General features: G+C 47.0%; 1 protein-coding gene across 4 annotated transcripts in view; it reads right to left on the bottom strand.

Annotated features, from left to right (window-relative positions):
* The window catches only part of LOC310635961 (7-dehydrocholesterol reductase-like), a 105,642-nt gene that overhangs the window by 6,451 nt on the left and 71,972 nt on the right, over positions 1-27,219 (bottom strand). For all 4 annotated transcript variants that reach the window (XM_083355358.1, XM_083355360.1, XM_083355361.1 and 1 more), the window contains 5 exons: positions 18,649-18,752; positions 18,055-18,277; positions 16,352-16,439; positions 15,084-15,297; positions 1,155-1,359 (listed from right to left, as the gene is read on the bottom strand). In XM_083355358.1, the coding sequence (XP_083211484.1) occupies positions 1,155-1,359; positions 15,084-15,297; positions 16,352-16,439; positions 18,055-18,277; positions 18,649-18,746 (828 nt within the window). In that variant the 5' untranslated portion in view covers positions 18,747-18,752. The remainder of the gene's footprint in view (positions 1-1,154; positions 1,360-15,083; positions 15,298-16,351; positions 16,440-18,054; positions 18,278-18,648; positions 18,753-27,219) is intronic.

Raw genomic sequence — 27,219 nt, 5'->3', positions numbered from 1 at the left:
CACAAGTGCAGACCGGTACATTGAAGAAACAAAGTAAACTCTTCACAAACATGACACACCCAACACAGGAGAACGAACTCATCAGGACAGGATTCAGCAGTCTATCTGCATCTGAAATTAAAGGGTCAGACTTTTGAAGACAGCAAAGTTCATATTCCAGACAGAGAGGACCACTGGTTTGAAAGAAGGGTCAAAGAGGTCATCTATGTTAAAACTGAACAGCCTTCCTTTATCAGAGGGGGAGGAATACGATGCTACCTGATGCCTGTCTACTACAATACCGTTGTTTCAGCAGTCCCAAAAAGATTCCACGCCGTTGGCACTCTTATTCAAGTGACTCTGAGATATAGATAAACCCCCAAGTGGCCTCAACTACTCTCAGAGACCTACCAACCAACCCTGAAAGAGCTAATGACCAAATCACTGCAAAGAACATAAATCCTTCCATTGTCCTCACTTAGAACTGAAGAAGTTTCTTGGATGAGAAGCAAAAAGTTTTCAATTAACAACCAAGAAAGTTCAGTTGCCTTTTGGAAAAGTATGATTTTGGGACCTGGATGGTTGAGAATCTCCATAGATAATGTTCTCTTTAATTTTAACTTTTTATTGTAAGTTAGTGCTTAATTATTACTGCACTGTCAGAGAAACATTCCAATTTACCTTCCAATATAATGATTTATATTGAGATTTTCAATGTTTTCATCATGGTATGAGTGGAAAAAAATCATTCCAAAAAACACTGATGTTACCTATCTCACTCTGAAATCTTGTGCAAGAATATTGTTTTGTGAACAATTGCATGAGATTTTGCTATTCTCATATGAGAACCTATGAGATTTTGAGGTTGAAATCAACAGCATATTGAGATATTTCACAATTCCAATAATTTTGTGGGCATTATCTTGTAAACGGTGGTACTTATATAAGGAAGAAATTTGTGGAACTACAGTCCTCCTGAAAGAGTTAAGAGACTGATTAAATTGCAGACAGATGGAAAAGTGGTGTGCGCATGTAGTTCATACATCTGTATTTTTGTGTGGACATACACACAAACACAAACACACACACACAAACATATAACGTATCACATGAGGAAATTAATTGGGGGAAATTGTTATTGATAGCACTTAACATTAATCCTCGTTAACGTTTACCTGTAGGACATTGAGAAGTAGCATAGAATTAGTGACTTGTCCATACAATTCCTGTTGTTTTGCAGCATAGGATAAATTAATCAAAGTCCATCCTACAATTCCAGGTCGGCCATTAAAAAACAATTTGAAATCAAACCACTTTCCCAAGCGTGGATTAAATTCAATTCCCATCATGAAGTCATAGAAGAAATTGCCAGTGAATTTGCTAAAATAGAATATTAAGAGTATTAAACAAAACTTTCTTGTACATCAATCAGTTTGAAAACCAAATGAAATTGCAAGAACACTCACAAACAAAATGGACATCATTACTGATTAGTCTGATGCAAATAATTGACATTAATAACAATGTTATTTATTTTCATTTCAGATATTTATAACCTGTTGAGTGTAACGGGGAGAAGGAATAACTCTTCAGGAACAAGAGGAGACCAATACAATGGTGAGATACAATGCTGAGTCTAAGGAAGAAATATGATTTATAATAATAATAATATAAAGTTGGAAGGGACCTTGGAGGTCATCTAGTCCAACCCCCTGCTCAAGCAGGAAACCCTATACCATTTCAGGCAAATGGCTGTCCAGTCTCTATGATGTTTTCAGGATAAAAGCAGGGAGGGGGTAGAACAGGGATCTTCAAACCTGGCCCTTTTATGACTTGTGGACTTCAACTCCCAGATTTCCTGGGAGCACGCTGGTTGAGGAATTCTGGGAGTTGAAGTCCACAAGTCATAAAAGGGCCACATTTGAAGGCCCCTGGGGTAGAATATTCAGACTTTCAAGGTTCTTGTTACTGTAACCTTATAATAAAAGTCATATTGGCCTTCATAATTTCCAGATAAGAGCTGACATTCATTACCAAAAGAATCTTCAACTGACTCCAAAAGGTGGATAACATCAGTATTGACCTGGCTCCAGGGTAAATGAAAGTAGTCTTTATATATATAATATACACATAATATACATAATATACAAAATATACAAAAAATAAAATGAAATTAAACCAAATAGCCCTAAACAATAAACACATTCTAAAATTTAAAATTTTTAAAATTTAAGATCTAAAATCCCAGTCCATCAGTCCAGGCCGGCAAGTTCAAATAGCCAAGTCTTCAGGTCGCGGCGAAAAGAGCGAAGGTCGGGAGCCATCCGGAGCTCAACAGGAAGCTGATTCCAGAGGGCAGGAATGCTCTCCCCCTGGGGGCCGCCAGTCGACATTCCCTGATTGACGGCACCCTGAGGAGGTCCTCTCTGTGGGAGCGCACAGGACGATGGGAAGTTAACGCCGGCAAAAGGTACTCCCGTAAATAACCCGGACCCATGCCATTTAGGGCTTTATAGGTCATCACCAGCACCTTGAATCTCACCCGGAAGACAACTGGAAGCCAACGCAGCTCGCAGAGCAGAGGTGTTACATGGGAGTATCGGGAGACCCCCATCACAACTCGCGCGGCCGCATTCTGAACCAGCTGGAGCCTCCGAGTGGTATTCAAGGGCAGCCCCATGTAGAGAGCGTTGCAGTAGTCTATCCAAGAGGTCACGAGCGCATGAGTGACTGTGCGTAGGGCATCTCGGTCCAAATAGGGCCGCAACTGGCGCACCAGGCGAACCTGGGCAAAAGTCCCCCTGGTCACAGCTCCTATATGATCTTCAAAACTGAGCTGTGAATCAAGGAGGACACCCAAGTTGTGAGCCCTATCAACGGGGGTTAACACCTCACCCCCTATAGATAAAGATAGAATAGAATGGACAACCCGAGATGCTGGTATGCACAGCCACTCGGTCTTAGACGAAGCCTGTTCCTCCCCATCCAGACCCTCACCGCCTCCAGGCAACGGAACATCACAGAGAGGGCATCACTGGGTTGATCTGGGGTGGAAATAAAAAGCTGGGTATCATCAGCGTACTGATGATACCCCACCCCAAAACCATGAATGATCTCACCCAGCGGCTTCATATAGATGTTGAACAGGAGGGGCGAGAGGACCGACCCCTGAGGGACTCCACAAACGAGAGGCCTCGAGGCCGACCTCTGTCCCCCTGCCAACACTGACTGCAAATGACCCAGGAGGTAGGAGGAGAACCAGTGTAAAACAGTGCCACCCACTCCCAACCCCCTGAGGCGCCGCAGTAAGATACCATGGTCGATGGTATCAAAAGCCACTGAGAGGTCTAATAGGACTAGGACAGAAGAGGAACCCCTGTCCCGAGCCTGCCAGAGATCATTCACCAGTGCGACCAATGCCGTCTCTGTGCTGTACCCGGGCCTAAAGCCCGATTGATATGGGTCAAGATAATCTGCTTCCTCCAGGAACAGAGGAAGCTGATGAGCCACCACACTCTCAACAACCTTCGCTAAAAAGCGAAGGTTGGAGACCGGACGATAGTTATAGGCCGGGTCCAGGGCAGGCTCCTTGAGGAAGGGCCACACCACCGCCTCCTTCAAGGCGGCGGGGAAGCTGCCCTCTCTCAAAGAAGCAGTTATTACTGCCTGGAGCCAGCCTCGTGTCCCCTACCGAGCTGCATAAACCAGCCAGGAGGGGCACGGGTCCAATAAACAAGTGGTGGAACTCAGCTTTCCCATGATCCTGTCCACTTCTTCCAGAGTCAGGATCGAATTCTTCCCAAGTAATATTCCCAAGACCGCTCGATTCCCCGTCGTCAGACTCTGCCCAGTCGGAGTCCAAGCCAGCCCGAATCTGAGTGATTTTATCCGCCAGATATTGACTAAATTCCTCGGCACGACCCTGCAGGGGCTCCTCCCTCACTTCTGATTCAGGAGGGAGCGAGTCACCCCAAACAGGGCGGCCGGGCGATTATCTGCGGACGCGATGAGGGCAGCGAAGTAATTAGACTTCGCTGCCTCCATCGCTGCGAGATAAGACCTCATGAAGGTTCTTAATCACAATCGATCAGACTCAGACCGGCTGGACCTCCAACAGCTCTCTAGGCTCCGTCTCAGACACTTCATCTCCCGGAGCTCCACGGAGAACCATGGTGCCCGCCGGGATCTGCGCCGGGTCAGGGGCCGCATGGGAATAATGCGGTTGAGTGCCTCCATGGCTGCCCTTTCCCAGGCTTCCACTAAGGCATCGACCGGGCTGTGAGTGAACATAGCAGGCACAGATCTAAGCGCCATCTGGAACTGTTCAGGGTCCATTAGGCGCCTGGGACAGAACCACCTGGTCGGTTCCATACCCCTGCGACGGGGGGCGAAGTGGAAGGCCAGCCGCAGGAGGTGATGATCGGTCCATGACAAGGGAGTAATAGCTGGAGATCCCCCTCCCAGATCATCAAGCCACCGTCCAGATAGAAAAATAAGGTCAAGTGTGTGACCCACCCTCATGAGTCGGGCCCTGAATTACCTGGATCAGGTCCATGGCCATCATGGAGGTCATAAACCCCCAAGCCAACCCCGACGAACCTCCCAGGGATGGCAGGTTAAAGTCCCCCAGAACCATAAGTCTGGGGAACTCAACCACCAACCCAGAGAGGGTGTCGAGGAGCTTGGGCAGGGCTGCTGCTACACAGGTAGGCGAAAGATATGCCAGCAACAAGCCCAACTGAACCCCAGGGCCAAATATCAGGAGGAGCGACTCACACCCGAATATCTGAATAACGGTAGCCTCCTGCGGACACAAGGTCTCCCTTACAACCACCACAACACCCCCACCCCTTCCCTGAGCCCGAGGCTGGTGAAGCACATGGAAACCTGGTGGGCAAAGTTCAGTCAGAGGGACACCTCCCTCTGGGCCCAACCAGGTCTCAGTAATGCAAGTCAGATCGGCATGCTCCTCTTCAACCAACTCTCGGATAAGGGGAGCCTTATTAACTACTGATCTGGCATTAAGGTACACCAGCCTGAGCTCAGGGGCCTGCTCATCGCCACTCCCAGGAATACGGGGTAAATCCGGGGGGTTGGAGTGCGCCATCTCTTGAAGATAGCGGGGGCGTGCTCCCGAATGTTGATGCGGCCCCCCATGTATGTGTATATATACACATACACACAAGTTTTATTGATTTTTTAATATTTACATAAACATGTATTTGTGAAACAATATGGAGGTTGGGTAGTTAAAATAAGAAATAACCAGTTGTAAATAGTTCAGATTACATCAATAGAGATGCCCTCTCTAATTCCCTTAGTGATTATATAGTCAAAATAAGCAAGTTAGTACACTTCTAGTTATAACCTAGTCAATCAACAAAATTTAAAATATATTTTTACTAATACATATCAATAACCTGTTTTTAGATTTTATCTAATTGCAATAAAATATTCTAAAATAGCCTATACTTATTGTGTAGTGGGTCCGATGCAAGGAAGAGACGCCAGCCGGAGTACGTGTTCAGCTCTTTATTGGAAGGGGGTAGCGTACTGAGGGATGAGGGTTACCTGGCCTCCTTAAATACCTAGCCAGGTAAGCAGACAGCCAATGGGGTTGGCCCTAGGTTTCCCACTGAAACTGGGTTTCTCGCCAAAACCGTTCAGGCCAATGCCCCCTGGTGGCTGTTGCTATGCACGTGCCTGCATACATAACACTCCTCCCCCCTTAGAGAAGAACCACATAACAATGATAACAATTTGCAACTAGCTACAACTATGTACACTGTATGTTAACAACAACCAACAACAACAAAAAAACAATGTAACTGTGTGGAGATCACTTGCACACATAGTCCGCCAGGTAGGCAGGTGTCCTGTGGGGCCGGGTGGACTGTCTGGGTGTGGCTTGGCCCTGGGCTTGGACAGCTGGTTCTTGGGGCCTTTGTGCTGGGTTGAACAGAGCTGGGTTCAGGAGGCCCTCCTCCTCTGGTTCCTGCTCTGTGTTGTTTCTGGTTGGGCTGACCTCTCCTGGGGTGTGGCTCTCCTGTTGGGCATGTGTGGTGCGCTCAGGGACCCTTCCTCTGAGCTGGTCGATGTGTCGCCTTACGTGTCTGTCCCCCTCCACCCCCACGATGTAAGAGAGGGGTCCAGTTTTCTCCACCACTGTCCCTGGAACCCATGGATGCCCTGCCCCGTAGTTCCTCGCCCAGACCAGGTCCCCCACGTTGAGAACTCTGTGCGCTGGTGATGATTGCGATGAAGATGCTGCTGCTGCTGCTGATGGTGGTGGCCTAACCGCCTCGGCTGCTACTCAGTCTGGGTGTAAACGGTCCAGTTTGGTGATGAGACGCCGTCCCCACCGCAGTTCTGCTGGGCTCTTCCCGGTAGCAACGCATGGTGTAATGTGTTGGGCGAGTAGGAACTTCGCCAGTCTGTGATGCCAGTCCCCGCTGATGATGCGCCAGAGTGCGTCTTTGGTCGTCCTTACCATCCGTTCCGCTTGCCCGTTGGTCGATGGATGGAAGGGCGCGGAGGTGGCGTGCCTAATCCAGTTCGCCTTCAAGAACGCCTGGAAATCATTAGCGGTAAACTGAGACCCGTTATCAGACACAATTACGTCGGGGAGGCCGTGTGTGGCAAAGAGAGCTCTGAGCACCTGGATTGTCCTCCCCGAGGTCATGTTGGGAACAGGGACTACCTCCAGCCACTTGGAGTGGCTGTCCACTACTACCAAGAACAGTTGGCCCTGAAATGGCCCTGCATAGTCAATGTGGATGTGGGACCAGGGTGTGTGTGTGGCCTCCCACCTTTGCACGGGTGCGTGTGGCATCTCTGGCCTGGATCTCTGGCACGTGTAACAGGCCTTGACCCGTTCCTCAATGTCCTTGTCCAGCCCTGGCCACCAGAGGTAGCTTCTGGCCAGGGCCTTCATCCTAACCACCCCCGAGTATCCCTCGTGTAAGGAGTCCAATACTCTGCCCTGTACTGCGGTGGGAATGATGACCCTGCTCCCCCAGAGGAGGCAACCCCTGTGCGTGGAGATCTCATTGCGCCTGGTGAAGTAGGCCTGGAACTCAGGCCCCGGGGACTTGTCCTGCCACCTGTGTGAACCCATGAGTGTACCCTGCTCATGATGTTGTTGGTGGCTGTGTTGCTGGCAATGTCCTTGGCGTGGAGTGGGCATTCTGGTAGCTCCTGCAGGGCTAGGATCTGTGTTGCTGGTGCTGGGTCTGGTTCGGGGGTGTCAATGGGTAACCTACTTAGGCCGTCTGCGTGGCCCATCTCCTTCCCTGGCTTGTGCACCAATTTGCAATTGTAGGCTGCAAGGAAGATGGACCACCGGAGCATTCTGGGGGACAGGATTTGGGGGGTCTGCCTGTCCGTTGTGAACAGGCCTAGGAGTGGTTTGTGGTCTGTGTAGACAGTGAATTCCCTGCCATACAGATAATTGTGGAATTTTTTGATTCCTGCCATGATTGCCAGTGCTTCTCTGTCTATTTGGGCGTAGTTTCTTTCCGCTCTATACAGCGTCCTGCAATAGTATGCTATGGGAATTTGCGCCCCATTGGGCTCGAGGTGGCTGAGTACTGCGCCCACACCGTAAGGGGATGCATCGCATGTGATGCATATGGGCTTTGTCTCGATGAAATGGGTTACTGTGGACTTATCCGACAGTAGTGCCTTTAAAGCCCTGAAGCTTTGGTTGTGGGCGGCAGTCCAGACCCATGCTGCCTGTTTGTCCAGTAGCCTGTGGAGTGGCTCTGCAATGGCTGTCTTGTGTGGGAGGAATGCATGGTAGAAGTTCAGCAGGCCCAGGAATGCCTGTAGCTCTGCCTTGTTCTTGGGTGTGGGTGCTAGTTTGATGGCCCTCACCTTGGACTCTGTGGGGTGGATTCCCTTGGCATCTACCCTGAATCCCAAGAATTCTGTGGAGGGAACACCTATGCTGCATTTCTCCCTCTTTAGTTTCAGGCCAGCTGTGCGCAGCCTGGACAGTACCTCCCTGAGCCTACCTGCCAACTCTTCTGCTGACGCTCCTGCGATCAGGATGTCATCAAAATAGGGGCAGACTCCTGGGATGCCCCTGAGTATCTTCTCCATAACTTCCTGGAAAATGCCAGGAGCACCGCTGACCCCAAACTGCAGCCTGTTCACCCGGAACGCTCCCCTGTGTGTTACTATAGTTTGAATGTCAGCTGTTTCCCTGGTAACCGTGAGTTGCTGGTATGCCTGCGCAAGATCGAGCCTCGCAAAGATGGCGCCGCCTTGGAGGGAAGCGAGAACGTGGCTGACCGTGGCTGACCATGGGTAAGCGTGCGGGTTTAGGGCGCGGTTCACCGAACACTTTTAGTCGGCGCAGATCCTAATTTCCCCATTGGATTTCAGGGGGGGTGACGATTGGGGTTTCCCACTTCCCCCCATCTACGGGCTCTAAGATTCCCTGGGCCACCAGCTTATCTAGTTCGCGCTCTATTTTGTGTTTGAACACGAAGGGGACCCTAATGGGGGGAACGTTCGAGTTCAGCTTGAACGAAATGGGGGGGGCTTAAGATTTGTTCCCAAAGTAGATATTCGCCGTTTTTTCAAAAAATGGGGAAGGAGATTTTCAGGAAAGTCCCACAGGAAGATGGTTAAAGGAATAGGAAAGGTAAAAGCTCACCCAGGTCCTCCAGATTGCTTCTTAGTGCTAGGTAGTGCTTTTGGCTTTTGGCAGGGAGCAGCTTAGTGAGCAGCCATCTTTATGGCCGGTCTCTTCTTCTTTGGGCCAAAGGAGATGATCCTGGATTCCAGCAGAGGGCTGCTGCCCTTCCGCCATCGCAGGGAAGTCCTCCTCTTGGTAATCACCCCTCTAGGGCAATTTTCGACCCTTTTCAGGATCCTCCCAAAAAGAAAGAAATGGGCAGCAGGAAGCAGACTGTTGCTGCACGTTCGGAAGCATCACGTGCATGTATCGGAAGCCAATGCAAGTAGTCTTTGATTTACAAGTCACCATTCAAAGTATGACAAATCCCCCGCAAAGTACAGGTTCAAAGCTCTGATGGCTGCCCCACCCATGGTTACATGACCGCATTTCAGGTGCTTGGTGATGGTGCACTGGTTACAATGCAGTACTGCAAGCTAACTCATTGCTCACTCCAGAAGTTCGATTCTGAGCAGCTCAAGATTGACTCAGGCTTCCATCCCTCCCAAGTCAGTAAAATGAGGACCCAGATTGTTGGGGGCAATGTGCTGACTCTGCAAACCGCTTAGAGAGGGCTGAAAAGCACAGTGAAGTGGTGTATAAGCCTAGGTGCTATTACTATTGGTAACCTGCCTGCACGTATGGCTGTTTTACAGCATCCTGCGGTCATATGGCCACAATTTATGATGTTTTTGCTAAAATCTGGCATTTACTTCCAGTTTTCAGCAAAAATGCCCCATACTGAATGTGTTTGCTTAATGAGCGCACTAATAATTTTATGACTGTGGCACTCACTTAATGACCACTGCAAAAAATGTTATAAAATTGGATTGGTCACATGGGTGACACGCTTTATGACCATTGGGGTAATTTAAGCCATAAATATTTTGTGGACAAACAAACCTTTTCCCCAACTTGGAATGTCCTTTGAGGAGCCTTTTTTAATGTGCCTGTTTTTATATGTCTTGGAAGCCTTTTTCAAAGCAGTTTTTGTGGTTTTCCAGACTTCTTCCCACCCCTCATCCATTGATCAAGAGTTTAGGAAGCGGAGGGTCACTGAGGATATTCGGGTATTGGGCTGAACTCTTTCCCTGTAGCCATTTTAAAAGGTATGAAGCTGGTGCTGCTATGAACATAGTTATTGTAAGCCACCTCTGCGAAAGGGAGGAGCTCAGTTCAGTTCATTTGTTGATAATCCACAGAGCATCAGAGAAATTGTTACACTATTGAGTTTGCAAATTCAGCCACCCCATTGGTAGATGGGTGAAAGGCCAACAATAGTCCTTGAGATGAGCCAATTAGTTTAAGAAAATTCCTCCAAAAGGTAGCTGTAAACTGCACCCCCGCTGTCAGAGATTACCGTATTTGATTTGGTGCACCATGCAACCTGTGGATGTGTTTCAGGAACATCTTGGTTAGTCACTGAGCAAATGAGAGTCCTTTGCAGGCAATAAAGTGAGCCTACTTTGAAAACAGATCTATCACAGTTCAGATGACCGTATTTCCCCTACATTCAGGTAGGTCTACTATAAAATCCATAACAATTTCTTCCCATGTTTGGGAAGGGTCTGCCGCCGGTTGTAATAACCCAGATGGTTTCCCCAGAATTCTTTTCATGGTGGCACATACAGCACAAGTCTGAACATAGTTTTCCATGTTCTGTTTCAATCCCGGCCACCAAAATTGCCGGCGGATGAGGTGTAGTGTTTTTAAATATCCAAAGTGCCCAGCCTGTTTTACAGCATGGCCGTGTCAGAGCGCATTAAGGTGGAGGGTCTTGGGCAAGTACAGCTTTCCCCCCTTGCAAGCCAAACCATTCCAGCATGTTAGGGAGGTTTGATTGTCCTTGAACCGTTGGTCGGTGAGGAGCTCTCATTTTATTTTCTTTGTCCGAGGGTCATCGGGGGTTAGGGGCTCTTGAAGGTGAGACTCTGTGCAGCGTAAGTTGAGAAGCAGTTTGTGGAGTGGAGATAATTGCTTCATTAACCTCTTCATGCTGGCTCTTGTACTGGGGCAATCTGGATAAAGCATCAGCTAAGAAGTTTTTTCCTCCCAGTATGTACTTAGGGTGAAATTAAAATGGTTAAAGTATTGCACCCATCGTACTTGTTTCGGGAACAATTGGTGAGGAGTTTTCAGTGCTTCCAGGTTTTTGTGATCAGTCCACACCTCGAAAGGCACCTTGTTTCCTTCTAGATAGTGTCACCCAACAGATCGTGAAGGTTTCCTTTTCCCACACAGCCCATCTCCTCTCACACTCAGTGAATTTTTTCAAGGTGTAGGCACAGGGTTGTAGGGTTCCACTCTGGTTCCTTTGCAGTAGCACAGCTCCAACGGCCACATCGCTGGCATCAGCTTGAATCACAAAGGGCTTCCCTGGGCAAGGATGCTTTAAGACCGGTTTGACCAGAAATAGTGTTTTTAAATTCTCAAAAGCAGTTTGACAGTTCATACTCCATGCTAGTGGTTGGCCTGGACACGGCTTTCCTCCCTCTTTGCCTGTTTTCAGTAATTCCGTAAGGGGTAAGACAATTTCAGCAAAGGAGGGGATGAACTGATGGTAGAAGTTGGCGAAACCCAGAAAGCTCTCGAGCTGTTTTCGAGTCTTTGGGGGCTGCCATTCAGTTACGGCTTTCTCTTTGGTTGGGCCCATTTCAATGCCCTCACTGGAAATTCTGTAGCCAAGATAAGCTAGTCGAGCCTGGTGAAACTCACACTTTGATAGTTTAACATACAGTTTGGCATTCGACAGTTTCTTTAACACTTCTCTCACTAGTTTTACGTGGTCAGTCATATTTGTGCTGTATATCAGGATGTCATCAAGATACACCAAAACCCCTTTGTATAAATGGTCATGTAGTACCTGATTAATCAGCTGCATGAAGACAGCTGGAGTCCCCTGTAATCCAAACAGCATGACTTTAAATTGGTAGTTCCCCATGGGACAGTTAAAAGCAGTCTTCCACTCACCTCCCTCCTTTATCCTCACCCGGTAATATGCTTCTCTCAAGTCCAACTTAGTGAAGACACTCCCCTTTGCCAGGTGGGTTAGTAAGTCCTTCAGGAGGGGGAGGGGGTATTTGTTTTCCATGCTCACAGCATTCCGACCTTTATAGTCTGCGCAGAGACTAATTGACCTGTGTTTTTTTTAAATAGCACCAGAGCTCCCATGGCAGACTTGGCTTGTTCGATAAATCCTCTCACTAGGTTCTTGTCCACATACTGCTGCATCTCCTCCATTTCAAGGGGGGACATAGCATAAATTCTTGGTTTGGGGCAATCATAGGGTCAATGGGGAGGCAGGGTGTTGCATTCTTTCTGACTAAATGCCTCCGCTAGGTCCCGGTACTCGCTGGGGATGAGTGGCTCGCCTGGTGAGACAGGGCAGCTATTTACACCAGCTTGTTAGGTGGGCTGAGCTCTCCTGTAACATCCGTCAAGTTGGGGATGTTGGGTCCTATAGGTAACCTTACAGTCTTCATTCCCTTCTCCCACCAGATAAATGGATTCCATTTGTCTAACTAGGCTAGCCCTAGGATCACAGCCTCAGTCATTTTTGGAGCCACCATGAAACGAATGAACTCCCAGTGCCCACCTATTTCTAAGCACTTGGATGCTTCCCCTTCTCAGTTGGATGCAACCATGTCGACCATAGTGGCTGGGTTTGGGTAAAAATAGGCACAGTTGTTCACGTGGGAATGCACCTGGTTGAGGAAGAAGATCAGCTTCTACGAGTCTCCATCGAAAGTTGGTCTAAGGGGTGGCACCATCAGTGGTTGCTATGCTCCCCAGGGAGTCTACATTCCTGGTGGTTGCTGGCCTGCCCACTGTGGATGTTGCACCCCAAACGGTTGCTGGCCTCCCTGTGGTGGCTGCTATATCCCTAGTTGCTATAGGCCTCCCAGCGGTTGTTGCACATTCGGGGGCTGTTGCCACCCCGTCTGTTGCTGTGCTGCTAGCGGCTGTGGCATCCCCAATTGCTATATGACCCCCAATGATCTCAGAGGCTGCTGGAATGGCACCCCCAGCTCTGCAGGCCTCCCAGTGTTTACTGCATGTTCGGGGGCTGTTGCCACCCCCACTGTTGCTGACTTGCAAGCGGTTGTGGTATCCCCAGCTGTTGTAGGCCCCCTTGCGACCCCGGCGGTGGTTCTTGCAGGATCTCCAGTGGTTGTGGGCCCCTCAGCAGTTGCTGCATGATTGGAGATGCTGCATTCACCCCCCAGTTCCTCCAAGGCCCCCATCTGCTGCTGCATGTTTGGGGGCTGCGGCATTCCCCACTGCTGTATGGGCCTCGGGCTGGGTGGCTGGCAGGTACATTGATCCACACTTCATCTGTCCCAGTGAAGGCTCAGGCTATTGTCTCACCGATGGCAGTCTGGGCTTTTGGAGGGGCAACAACTGGAGTTGTCCCTCCCCACGGGACTGGAGGTTATGATAGGTGGCTTTGTGGACGGGGAAGCCACTTGACCTATGCAGGTAGGGCTGGGGCTTCCCTTCGGCATGAATTGGTGGCTGCCTTGCCGATCATCATAATTGCTCACATATGGAGAACAGGAAAGTTGTTCCCTACTTTTCATCTCCAGCTCCTTAAATCTTTCCACCAACTTCTCCACTGACTGACTATGGACTGGTACTTCCACTCACCAGAGTCCTCAGCAGTAGTTGATTTCATGGCTCTCCACTGGTTTGGGGAATGCGATTTGTGGGAAATCCATCTTTGCAGCTCTACCTCATCTGGCTTCGAACCACTTGATTGTGGCAAAGCCGTCTCGAGGTGTCTTGAGTCTCCACTGGGGAAGGTCCATTCCAATGACCAGATCGTGTCCTCGCCATTTGGGTCTTGCTCCCATATGGAAGACCTGAGGTAGCAGCCAATGCCAGGGTGCTGGTTTCAGGCATCACTCCCTTTTCCATGTTGGAATCTTCCCTAAATCTTTGTCGGTCTATCCCTCAAGTCTAGGGACAGTGACTGGGGCTCGGGACCCCAAGATAGTTAAAATTTCTAGTTTCTGGTTTAATGTCATGGTTCCGATAGATGAAACTCTTCAAAAGAACTTTGTGGCATTGTTTACCTTAAAGAATCTTTTATTCAAGAAACAAATTATCAGCACTACATAGTTGAAACCAGAAACTAAATTCTGCTCCCCTGGATACAAAGTAACAAAGTGCAATTCCTTCCCCCCAATAAACATTCATAAACCACATTCCCCAATTAGGTCGAATACAGGCTTTCTCCACAGCTCGTCAAAACACTATCAGCTCTGGGTCCAGTGTCCTTGGGTTCCCAAGATTAAGTTATTATTGTTATGATTAACTGGACTCTTATCCCTATTCTCCCTCCCAGCAGCAACTAATTCTAAAAGCAATAGAGAAAATGCCTGCATTTCCATCTGTTGTCAATGCAAAAACATCCGATGTTAGCAGTGTTGACACTTAATTTCTGGCTTCACAAAATATCAATTCATAAAGACAATTTTGTCAGGATTCCACTTCAAGATACTGAATTTCATACAGGCCATTATAGTAACTAGTTGTAGTCCAATGTCGGCAATCTTACCTGACTCTGAGAATGAAGAAATATAGTTGGCTGTCATCGGTATGCTAATAGCACCTAATTCTAATCCTCTAATGACCTAGTTAGCAGTTTTATATAAACGCTAAACAACATAGTTGAGAGAAGGAACTTAACAGCCTACAAGACTGAACGCAAGCGCCATAACGCTGTTCTCTGGAGCTGATTCAGGAGATAGAATAAATCTAATTAAGAAGAACATTCTGATCTAGCTAATCGATTCAGAATGATATCATACCAATGGTATCAAAAGCTGCCAAGATATCTAGGATTTGTTCCAACAAAATTGCACTTCTCCAGAGCACATCATCTGTCAGAACAAACAAGTTTCAATGTCAAAACCAGAATGGTATCAAAGTGGAATGAGTGCACATAATTCATATCCTTTGAGAATGCATAAAGCTGAAAAGTCATCACCTTCTCAAGAACCTTGCTCAAAAAGGGGATACTGGAAATAAGACAATAGTTCCAGGCATATCTTCTTTAAGAGTGACTGAATAACTGTTTCTTTTAAGACACTTGAAGGGGACATTTCTGATATAAAAACATGGTTACCCTATGAGACCCCCCCCAATTAGAAGACCTTAATGCTCAAGACAGGCAGGCAGAATCTGTATATGATAAGCTGGACACAGAAATAATTTTCCAACATCATCAGACCTTAGGAATTGAAATGACACACTTAGATATTTATGATCTTCAGTAGCAAGTAATAGTACAATAGCAAGGAAGGCAAAGAAATAGCTTCTGGATTATTTAGCTTTACTGATCAGAAAAAAACATTCAGTCCTCATCAATTTATCATCACATTTATAGTAATATAAAATATAGATAAAATCAACATACCAATCCTTTGCATTAGAAGGGAAGAAGTAGGCTTTTAACCAAACAAATATGGACGTTAAGTAGCCCAGAATATTTGCACACCACAAGATTGGAATCCAGTTGTCAAAAATGATGGTGGGTGAGAACCACTGGAAGTAGTAAACATTTGCAAACCAGAGGGCATGTGTTATAAGCCAGGCTTGTAGTCCGTTTATCTCATATTTGAGTACTACACCTGAAAGGAAACAGAGCATGACAATTCCAAAAGAACTCTGGATGACAGAAAACAGAAACAGAAAACAATAGGCTTTATGGGGAAGGCATGAGGAGCTAAACACAAGTGCGGCAAAGACCGAGGAACCAGTGAGTAGATTGATTCTTTAGAACCTCTCTGAACAAGGAGAGTACAGGAGATCAACCACATGTGCTCCAGACAGTAGCTCCTTACGGGGAGACCAAAGGACAGCTGTCTCCTCTGGGTTTGGGTGCTGGGAGACGAAGGGATCAATCATCTGGGTCCTCATTTTATCAACCTCGGAAGGATGGAAGGCTGAATCAACCTTGAGCTGGTCAGGACTGAACTGCTGGCAGTTGGCAGAATTAGCCTGCAATACTTCATTCTAACCACTGTGCCGCCACAGTTCATGACTTCTTGTTGGAGGCAGGGGGAGAGGACTCATCCCTCCAGAGTAAACCTGGGCATTTATGGCCACCAGGCCACATTTGGCCCTTTGGCTGTCCCTGTCAGGCTTGCATGAGATCAATTGGAAATTAGAAATAAAATGTAAATAAGTGTTTACCACGCATACAATAAAACCTCATTGCTTTTATTTTGAAGCTAACAAGTTTTTTCCCCAATTTATATATGTGCATGAGTGCATGTTTACACACGTTCACAGTCCTATTGGTCTGGCCCTCCACAAAAGTCCCAGTTTCTCATGTGACCCCTTGGAAAAATTAATTGCTCAGCCCTGTCCCAGAAGGTTTGAAGAAGATAGACACAGGTTACAAGCAATGAATATGGGTGTGTGTGTGTGTGTGTGTGTGATTATATATCAGCAAGGTCCAAGGCATTTCAAAACAGAGAAAAGCAACATTACATATCTCCAAGTGTAAGACAAAAAGACTTCTAGGAACAACTGAGGGTGAGAGGGAAATGTAGGCCAACATATGGTAGGGATCAGTGATTGTATCATTTAATTAGAAACATGCTGAATTAGCAGATAATTGTTTTGAGGCATTCATTTTTCCTTTATTTTTATTACTTGATATAATAAAAATGGTCTTACCAGCAGGTGAAATGGCACCTTCTTGTACTCCTCCTTGAAAACCAGGAATAAATTTATGACAAAAGTCAGGAATCATAAACAAAAATCCCTATAACGGAATGAACGTATAAGCCAATATCTTTACAAGTGAATTAAAGTTGTACAATTGTACATTTGAAGGAGGATAAATTATGGATTGACCATATAACTATTTTTTCATAACTGACATTTACTCATATCCCAACCTCTCATAATAGTGTAGCTGTTTAAAAATGTAGATGAAATATACATATGGAACTGTGACTATTTTAGTAAAACTCATTTGAGGACATAGAAATTGTAGAAAACATTTAATTTCTAGCTGACAATACCATGATCAAATATTCATACAGAAATAATATAGAAATAACAACTAAAGATTGAAGATGAGCCTGTGTTAGTTTATTTTAAATCACCATCTAGCTCTGGGTGAGGAACCTATTGCCCTGCAAATATGGTTGAAATAACAACCGCTGGCATAGTCCATAAGCCTAGCCCACAGGTCGGCAACCTGCGGCTCCGGAGCCGCATGCGGCTCTTTGAGGAAGCTGCCGCGGCCCGTCTGCGAAGCTGCCGCTTTCGGCAGCTTTGCAGACGGGCCGCGGCACCTTCCTGAAAGAGCGGTACTGCTGCCCATTCGCGCAGAGGTACGCGCGCACCTCCCCAAAGGCTTGGGGAGGTGCGCGCGCACCTCCGGTCGTTCGGAGAGGTGCGCGCGCACCTCTCGGAATGGGCAGGGGCGCCGCTCTTTGAGGAAGCTACCATGGCCCGTCTGCGAAGCTGCCGAAAGCGGCAGCTTTGCAGACGGGCCGCGGCAGCTTCCTCAAAGAGCGGCACCGCTGCCCATTCGCGCGGAAGTAGGCGCGCACCTCCCCAAAGGTTTGGGGAGGTGTGCACGCACCTCCGGTCGTTCGGAGAGGTGCGCGCGCACCTCTCGGAATGGGCAGGGGCGCCGCTCTTTGAGGAAGCTGCCACGGCCCGTCTGCGAAGCTGCCGAAAGCAGCAGCTTCGCAGACGGGCCGTGGCAGCTTCCTCAAAGAGCGGCACCGCTGCCCGTTCGCGCGGAGGTACGTGCGCACCTCCCGGAATGGGCAGGGGCGCCGCTCTTTGAGGAGGCTGCCGCGGCCCGTCTGCAAAGCTGCCGAAAGCGGCAGCTTTGCAGATGGGCCGTCGCCGTCGGGCAACCGGGAACCGGTTCCATCTCACTTTTTAAAAAAATGGCAGCCGCGTGCGTCCGCGCATGCGCAAAAAACCTTTTTGCGCATTTTTGTGCATGCGCGTGCATGGACACACGCACGCGGCTCCCACTTTTTTTAATTTGTGATGGAACCGGTTCCCAGTGGCTCTTTTCCTTTTTTAGGTTGCCGACCCCTGGCCTAGCCAATGGCAATGGGTTTTGGAAGTTCGGTTTCATAACTTCTGGAAGACCACAAGTCTCTCATTTTCTTCTGTCAGTAATAATCTTTTGGATGTGTTGGAAACATGAAACAGAGCAAGACAAAAAAAAAATGTCTCAAAGAAACCAGGGATATTAGTTGTTAGCATTATTCCCAGCATCACCCAAACACAATATTGCTAGTCACATTTTCACATGTAGAGCTCCAATTTTAGAATGCAGCTTTAAAAACAATCTTAATTTTGATCCCAATAACTGGATTCCAACAGAGAAGCTTCAAGACACGTACCTGGAATATTACCCAAGAAAAGTAAAGGATTAGAATTTTCCAAGAGAAAGAGGGCGTCTTGTTCCAGATATCTAAGATGTGAACTTTTCCCGTAAGCAACTGGATGGCTGGCTCACTCAAAGAGCAATGGTACTGATCACATGACATTATAAAATAGTAGACCATAAAGGGACAAGAGAAGAGTAGAAAGATGACACTTATCAAAGAAAACCAATCAGCCTTCCTGAAAAAGACACATAGAGATTGTTACTCCCCCCCAAAAAAAAAAGAAACCTCAAAACTCTACTGTCAATGGTTGACTCTGAACAGAATTATTATTTCTACAATTTTAGTGTGTTGTTGCCCTTAACAATTACAGTATTTGCTGAAACAAGCCAGTTTCATGAACTACTCTGGATGTGTCAACAGAAAAGCAGCATATAAATATTTCAAAGAAGTAAATTTAAATACTCTATGACACCCCTTCCTCCTTTGGCTGTTAAACAAATGCCTAATATTCAGCAGTAGCTGGCTATTTTACAGAACCAGCCTGTACAGTTCTTTATAAGCACACATGTTTCACAGCTATAGTCACTACATGGCAGATTTTCTTACCATGCTCTACCCCACTCTCCATGAGAGGCTCCATTTTGATTTATAGCATTTTGACTTTTTCTTCCTTCAGAAAATTGACTGTCTTTATGAGATGCCATTGGAAGCTGCAGAAGAAGAGGTGACACAAATGTATGATAAAATTCTTGAGTATAAAAGAACCTTTATTTTGTGAAATGTTATGTCCAATTATTCAATATGCAACTCTACTTGATTTTTTTCATAATTAATTCTGCTTTTAACAACCTTAGGAAAAATAAGGCAAGGTTCATGTGGCATAGCTAACTAACTATGGGAGGAAAAAAAAACCCTCAGCTTTTGACTGAACTTTTCTTGCTTATTATTTTGGTAGAATTAAGGCTAAAAAGAATGATAGTTATAAAACGATAGTTATAAAATGTATCCACAGCAATACTGGCTACACCCCTTTCCGAGTGGTGCATGGATAGGACTTCGTCGCCATCCCTGAGTACCAGCAAGGAGACCCCACATCCTACCAACCACAGGACTGGATAACCCACATGGGTGTGTGTGTGTGGGGGGGGGAAATGTGAAAAAAGCTTTGGTTAAAGTAGAGGCCAGTGCAAAAGCCCAGTCCAACAAGAAACGGAGGCTCCAGAAACTGTTCCGAGTGGGGGACCATGTCTACCTATCCACCAAATACCTGCGGTTAAGGGTGTCCTGCAAGAAATTAGCCCCTAAATATCTGGGTCCCTTCCATATTACAAAGTTCATTAACCCGGTGACCGTTAGACTGCACTTGCCCCAACTGCTAGGAAAGATACACCCGGTGTTTCACTGTAGCCTCTTAAAGCCAGCAGGGAACACCCCCTGAGTGTTCTGTGCCAGCCTGCTACCGGCCCTGCAGGAAAGGCAGGGACAACCCCTTTTACAAGAAGGCAAGAGGCTGGAATTACGCCTGCCAAATTTATTGCTACAAAAACAAACGGAACAAGACAAACCAAGAAACAGGAGCTTTAAGAAACAGGAACTATCCAAGTGGTTGCCTTCAGCAAACCAGCCCTCCCACACATTCCCCTTATATAGAGTTCAGGGTGTGGCTTCTCTCTGCCTCCTTCCGAGGAGCCCCATTGCCTTCCTCTGTTTACTCCTAATTGACTGCCTCCTGCATCGGGCGTCCTTGAACAGGGCCAGCTGTGGGTCATCTTCATCCACGCTGTCAGGCTCACACAGCTGGGTCTCCGTGGTGACCAAGTGGGAAGGGCCTGGCTGAGGGCTCTCATCAGCAAGATCTTCAACCCCCTCAGCAAGGTCTTCAACACCCCCCTCCTCCTCTGAGTCGTCCAACCCAACTGCCGAACCCACAGGCTGACCCTGAATCACAACACTGGGAACCTGGGGTGGGCAAACCAGGTCCCATCCAAGGGGATCAGTACGAGGTACAGGAGATCTTAGACTCCCGGTACCGAAGGAGGCAACTGCAATACCTGGTGAGATGGGTGGAGTATCCTGTAATGGACGCTTCCTGGGTACGGAAACCAGGTGTTTAGTGCCTAGGTTCCATTGCCGATACCCGGGTAAGCCAGGGGGGAAGGGCGGCTGTCCGGTCCCTTAACACATCCCTAAATGTGTCTTCTTGTTTTCCAGATGGACTCCTGGTAGGGGGAGCCACCTGTCAAGCCCCAGGCACAACATTCCGCTGGGGGGGGGCAAGCATCTGCCTTGCCTCCACCCATCCTGCCGGCCAGGTTCGGCCCCACCGCTCAGCTGAGAGCTGCAGCCGACACCACCTGCAACCTGAGAGCTCCGCTGAACAGCTGGGATGTCGGGAAGCCCCACCGCTCAGCTGAGAGCTGCAGCCGACACCACCTGCCACCTGAGAGCTCCACCGAACATCTGTGATGCCGGGAAGCCCCACTGTTCAGCTGGGAGCTCCACCTGACAGCTGGGACGTTAAGGGACAGCCAGGCAGCCAGCGGGCTGCGGGAGGTCCCAGTAGCCACCAGAACTGCAGAGACTGTTCTGTACCAGCCTGCTACTGGCCCTGCAGCAAAAGCAGGGACAACCCCTTTACAAATGGCAAGAGGCTGGAATAAAGCCTGCCAAATTTATTAACATAAAACAGAGCAAGACAAGACACCAACCATGAAACAGGAGCTATGAAACAGGAACTATCCAAGCGATTGCCTTCAGCAAACCAGCCCGCCCACACATTCCCTCCTTCCGAGGTGCCCCATTGCCTTCCTCTGTTTACTCCTGATTGACTGCCTCCTGCGTCGGGCGTCCTTGAACAAGGCCAGCTGTGGGTCATCTTCATCCACGCTGTCAGGCTCACACAGCTGGGTCTCCGTCGTGACCAGGTGGGAGGGGCCCAGCTGAGGGCTCTGTGGAGCCTCAAGGCCATCATCAGCAAGCTCTTCAACACCCCCCTCCTCCTCCTCTGAGTTGTCCGACCCAACTGCCGAACCCACAGGCTGACCTTGAATCACAACAGAGACAGGCTGGAGTTGTGTTCCCTGGGGGAGACTGGAGCTGGATTTTCCTTCCTCCTAAAGCTGACACACACGAACAATAAAGGACAATGAAAGAATTCACCGGGCAGTGGAATCGATGGCAGGATGGAATGTTACATGGACAGCAGGAGACAGCCAGAGGGCTGTATCTAAGAAGTGGGGTGGGATTTATACCCACCCACCAGGATGCTGGCTTGTTGGGAAGGAAAGGGTGGGGCTGGGTGGAACTGGGTGGAGCTGCAGGGGCAGGATATTTAGAGCACTGGGAGCAAAACCACTCCCAGTGCTAACTTTGTTTGCTTTTCTAGCTTCTGTTAAACACTGTGTTCCTGTTTCCCTGTTTCCTGGTTTTTTGTTCCGTGTTTGGTGGAGAAAGAATCCAGGACCGTTACAGACCTAACGCTTGACAGACTTGACCAATGGGCCCTATCCAACAACATTAAATTTAATGTGCAGAAAAGCAAAGTATAATACCCAGGCAGGAAAAACTAAAGGTACAAGTACAGATTAGCGAAACCTGGATCAAAAACAGTAACTGTGAGAGGGACATTAGAATCCTAGTGGATGTTCACTTAAACATGAACCAGCAGTGTGTGTCAGCAGCCCCAAAAGCTAATACAATCCTTGGTTGTATAAACAGAGGCACAGAATCAAAATCATGTGAAGTATTAGGATCCCTTTATAAAGCCTTAGTAAGGCCACAGCTGGAATACTGCATCCAGTTTGGGTCACCACATTCCCAAAAATATGTTGAGACTTTGGAAAAAGTGCAAAGAAGAGCAACTAAGATGATTAGGAGTCTGGAAACAAAAACATGTACAGAACGGTTGCAGGAATTGGGTATGGCCAGTCTAGAGAAAAGGACTGGAGTGACATGATAGCAGTATTCCAGTATTTCAGGGGCTGCCACAAAGAAGAGGGGGACAACTTATTTTCCAAAGTACTAGAAGACAAGACAATAAAAAATGTTCCAAAGCCTGCTGCCAACTAGCTTCTATCCCACAAATGCAGCGTACAAAACAATATATGCAATGGTTTCCCAATCAGTTTGCTTTACTATTATTTATTAATTCAATTTGAAGCAGTCCACTTAGAATTCTGTTAATTTTCCTTACCTATGCCTTTATTCTTCAGCTTCAGATAAAGAAATAACTCCTTCGTTTAATCTCATTCAGCAAAAGAAAGAATACTAACATAAAATTCCCCTATCCCTTTTTAAGCCTTTCCTTCTTTTAACTACACCCCATTAAGTGCATATGGTAATCACCATCCAATCACTTGCTCCAACTCTTCAGCATCATCTCATACTTCCTCACTTGATTGGTGCAGCTGCCTCAAATCATCTAAGTTGATTTCAGTAGCCACCCCATGAATATTATAAAAAAAGGAGAATTCACTGAACTTTTAGTATTCCTCGATCAAGCAGAATGTATGTATTTAAAAATGGAATTAAAAGAAAAATTATTTGTCTTGTGTTGCCTCCCCACGTTCTTTATTCCATATAAACCTCTATTCTATATATTTATCCAAACATTTTGCTCCTTCTGAAGTTCCACAGAGGATAAACGTTTTGGAGAAATATTGATTAATAAAATTAGTATCAGCTACTTACAGTATATGATTGCTTGAATGTTCTGTTTTGAAAACATAATAGAAGATCACTAAAAATGTCAGATTCATATGATCCTAAAATCCAATTTCAACCACCCACAATAAAAATCAAGAACTGCATTTTCCAGAGATGAGTTAACTAAAGCATGGCTTTTCAACCAGTGGTACGTGTACCACTTGTGGCACATTGGCACCTGGCAGGTGGTATCCTGTTTTATAAATCAACTTGGGTTTATTTGTTTGTTTGATTGATTTTTAGAGTTGTCCATCTCAACCAAATGACTCTGGACAGCTTACAAAACAGTATTTCTAAATACTTACTTGTTAAGAAAAATTACACCTGTAACAACCATTCCAGTGCATAATTGTTGTTGTTGTTAACTGCGAAGTCGTGTCCGACCCATCGCGACCCTATGGACAACATTCCTCCAGGCCTTCCTGTCCTCTACCATCTTCTGGAGTCCATTTAAGCTCACGCCTACTGCTTCAGTGACTCCATCCAGCCACCTCATTCTCTGTCGTCCCGTTCTTCTATTGCCCTCGATCTTTCCCAGCATAAGGCTCTTCTCCAGTGAGTCCTTCCTTCTCATTAAGTGGCCAAAGTATTTGAGTTTTAGCTTCAGGATCTGGCCTTCTAAAGAGCAGTCAGGATTGATCTCCTCTAGGACTGACCGGTTTGATCGCCTTGCAGTCCAAGGGACTCGCAGGAGTCTTCTCCAGCACCATAGTTCAAAGGCCTCAATTCTTTGGCGCTCAGCCTTTCTTATGGTCCAACTTTCACTGCCATACATTGTAACTGGGAAGACCATAGCCTTGACAATACGCACTTTTGTTGACAGGGTGATGTCTCTGCTTTTTAGTGTGCTGTCTAGATTTGCCACGACTTTCCTCCCCAGGAGCAAGCGTCTTTTAATTTCTTGGCTACAGTCCCCATCTTCAGTGATCTTGGAGCCCAGGAAAATAAAATCTGTCACTACCTCCATTTCTTCCCCATCTATTTGCCAGGAATTGAGAGGGCCAGATGCCATGATCTTGGTTTTCTTAATGTTAAGTTTCAACCCAAGTTTTGCACTCTCCTTCTTCACCCGCAACAAGAGGCTCTTTAGTTCTTCTTCACTTTCTGCCATTAGAGTGGTATCATCTGCGTATGTTAGGTTGTTGATATTTCTTCCGGCAATCTTAATTCCAACTTTTGATTCATCAAGCCCTGCCTTTCTCATGATGTGCTCTGCATATAAGTTAAATAGGCAGGGCAACAATATACAGCCTTGCCGGACTCCTTTCCCAATTTTGAACCAATCAGTGGTTCCGTGTCCAGTTCTCACTGTTGCTTCTTGACCCGCATATAGGTTTCTCAAGAGACAAATAAGATGGTCTGGTACTCCCATCTCTTTAAGAACTTGCCACAGTTTGTTGTGATCCACACAATCAAAGGCTTTAGCATAGTCAATGAAGCAGAAGTAGATGTTTGTCTGGAACTCTCTAGCTTTCTCCATGATCCAGCGTATGTTGGCAATTTGATCTCTAGTTCCTCTGCCTCTTCGAAATCCTGCCTGTACTATTGGTAGTTCTCGATCCACATACTGCTGAAGTCTAGCTTGTAGGATATTAAGCATAACTTTACTAGCATGAGAAATGAGTGCAATGGTGCGATAGTTTGAACATTCTTTGTCACTGCCTTTCTTTGGAATTGGAATGTAAACTGATCTTTTCCAATCCTGTGGCCACTGTTGAGTTTTCCAAATTTGCTGGCAAATTGAGTGTAGCACTTTTACTGCATCGTCTTTTAAGATTTTGAATAGCTCAGCTAGAATACTGTCACCTCCACTAGCTTTGTTGTTGCTTAGCTTTTCTAAGGCCAACTTCACTTCACATTCTAGGATGTCTGGCTCGAGGTCAGTGACCACCTCATTGTGATTATCAGGGACGTTAAGCTCATTCTTGTATAGTTCTTCTGTGTAATTTTGCCACCTCTTCTTAATCTCTTCTGCCTCTGTTAGGTCCCTGCCATTTTGGTCCTTTATCATGCCCATTTTTGCATGAAACGTTCCTTTCATCTCTCCAATTTTCTTGAAAAGATCTCTGGTCCTCCCTATTCTATTGTTTTCTTCTATTTCTTTGCACTGTTCATTTAAGAAGGCATTCTTATCTCTTCTAGCTATTCTCTGGAATTCTGCATTTATTGGGCGTACCTTTCTTTTTCTCCCTTGCCTTTCACTTCTCTCCTTTCCTCAACTATTTGCAAAGCTTCCTCAGACAGCCATTTTGCTTTCTTGCATTTCTTTTTCTTTGGGATGGTTTTGGTTGCTACCTGTTCTACAATGTTGCGAACCTCTGTCCATAGTTCTTCAGGCACTCTGTCTATCAGATCTAATTCCTTAAATCTATTTATCTCCTCTACTGTATATTCAACAGGGATATGATTTAATTCATACCTGAGTGGCCTAGTGCTTTTCCCTACTTTCTTCAGTTTAAGCCTAAACTTTGCAACGAGAAGCTCATGGTCTGAGCCACAGTCAGCTCCTGGTCTTGTTTTTACTGACTGTATAGAGCTTCTCCATCTTTGGCTGCAGAGCACATAGTCAATCTGATTTCTGTGTTGACCGTCTGGTGATGTCCATGTGTAGAGCCGTCTCTTGGGTTGTTGGAAAAGAGTGTTTGCTATGACCATCGTATTCTCTTGACAAATTTCTATCAGCCTGTGCCCTGCTTCATTTTGTACTCCAAGGCCAAACTTGCCTGTTATTCTGGTTATCTTTTGGCTTCCTACATTAGCATTCCAATCCCCCATGATGATAAGGACATCATTTTTTGGTGTTAGTTCTATAAGGTGCTGTAGGGCTTATTTTACTTATTTATTTATTTTATTTAATTTAATTTTTATACCGCCCTTCTCCCGAAGGACTCAGGGTGGTGTACAGGGCAATACAATAAAATACAATATATAAAAATTAAAAAAATATTAAATACAAAAGCCCAATTCAATAAATTAATACAAAGTGTTAAAATACCCCTAAACCCATTAGACCAGGCCGGCTTGTTCAAATAAATATGTTTTTAGGTCACATCGGAAGGAGTAAAGGTCGGGAGCCGTCCGGAGCTCCACCTGTAAACGGTTCCAAAGGTCTGGTGCGCCCACAGAGAACGCCCTCCCCCTGGGAGCCGCCAGTCAACACTCTTTGACCGACGGCACCCTAAGGAGGCCCTCTCTGTGGGAGCGCACTAGACGAAGGGAAGTTGATGCCGGCAGCAGGTGCTCCCGTAAGTAACCCGGACCCATGCCATTTAGGGCTTTATAGGTCATAACCAGCAGCTTGAATCTTACCCGGAGGTCAACTGGAAGCCAATGCAGATCACGGAGTAGAGGTGTTACATGGGAGTATCGGGAAGCCCCCACCACCACTCACGCGGCTGCATTCTGCACCAGCTGGAGCCTCCGAGTAGTCCTCAAGGGCAGCCCCATGTAGAGAGCATTGCAGTAGTCCAAACGGGAGGTCATGAGTGCATGAGTGACTGTGCACATGGCATCCCAGTCTAGATAGGGCCGCAACTGACGCACCAGACGAACCTGGGCGAAGGCCCCCCTAGTCACAGCTCCTATATGATCATCCAAGGACAGCTGTGAATCTAGGAGGACACCCAAGTTGTGAGCCCTATCTATGGGGGGGTAATATCTCACCCCCCACAATTAACGATGGAATATTCTGAATTTCCCGAGACGCCGGCACACACAGCCACTCAGTCTTGTCAGGGTTGAGCTGAAGCCTGTTCCTCCCCATCCAGACCCGGACCGCCTCCAGGCAACGGGACATCACGGAGAGGGCATCACTGGGGTGGTTTGGGGTAGAAATAAAAAACTGGGTATCATCAGCATATTGATGATACCCAACCCCAAAACCACAAATGATCTCACCCAGCGGCTTCATATAGATGTTGAACAGGAGAGGCGAGAGGACCAACCCCTGAGGAACTCCACAAACAAGAGGCCTCGAGGCCGACCTCTGCCCTCCTGCCAACACCGACCGCGAACGTCCCAGGAGGTAGGAGGAGAACCACCGTAAAACGGTGCCTCCCACTCCCAACCCCCAAAGACGCGGCAGTAAGATACCATGATCGATGGTATCAAAAGCCGCTGAGAGGTCTAATAGGACTAGGACAGAGGAGCAACCTCTGTCCCGAGCCCGCCAGAGATCATTCACCAGCGTGACCAATGCCGTCTCCGTGCTGTACCTGGGCCTGAAGCCCGATTGGTATGGGTCTAGATAATCAGCTTCCTCCAGGAACAGAGGGAGCTGCTGCGCCACCACACTCTCAACAACCTTCGCAAGGAAGCGAAGGTTGGAGACTGGACGAAAGTTGTTTAAAACAGCTGGGTCCAGGGCAGGCTTCTTGAGGAGGGGTCTCACCACTGCCTCCTTCAAGGCGGCGGGAAAACTACCCTCATTCAGAGAAGCAGTTATCACTGCCTGGAGCCAGCCTCGTGTCCCCT

This window comes from Vipera ursinii (assembly GCF_947247035.1).
Source record: "Vipera ursinii genome assembly, chromosome: 1".
Lineage (NCBI taxonomy): Eukaryota > Metazoa > Chordata > Lepidosauria > Squamata > Viperidae > Vipera > Vipera ursinii.
The sequence above is the reverse complement of the archived record's forward strand: the minus strand, read 5'-3'. Positions and strand labels throughout refer to the sequence as shown.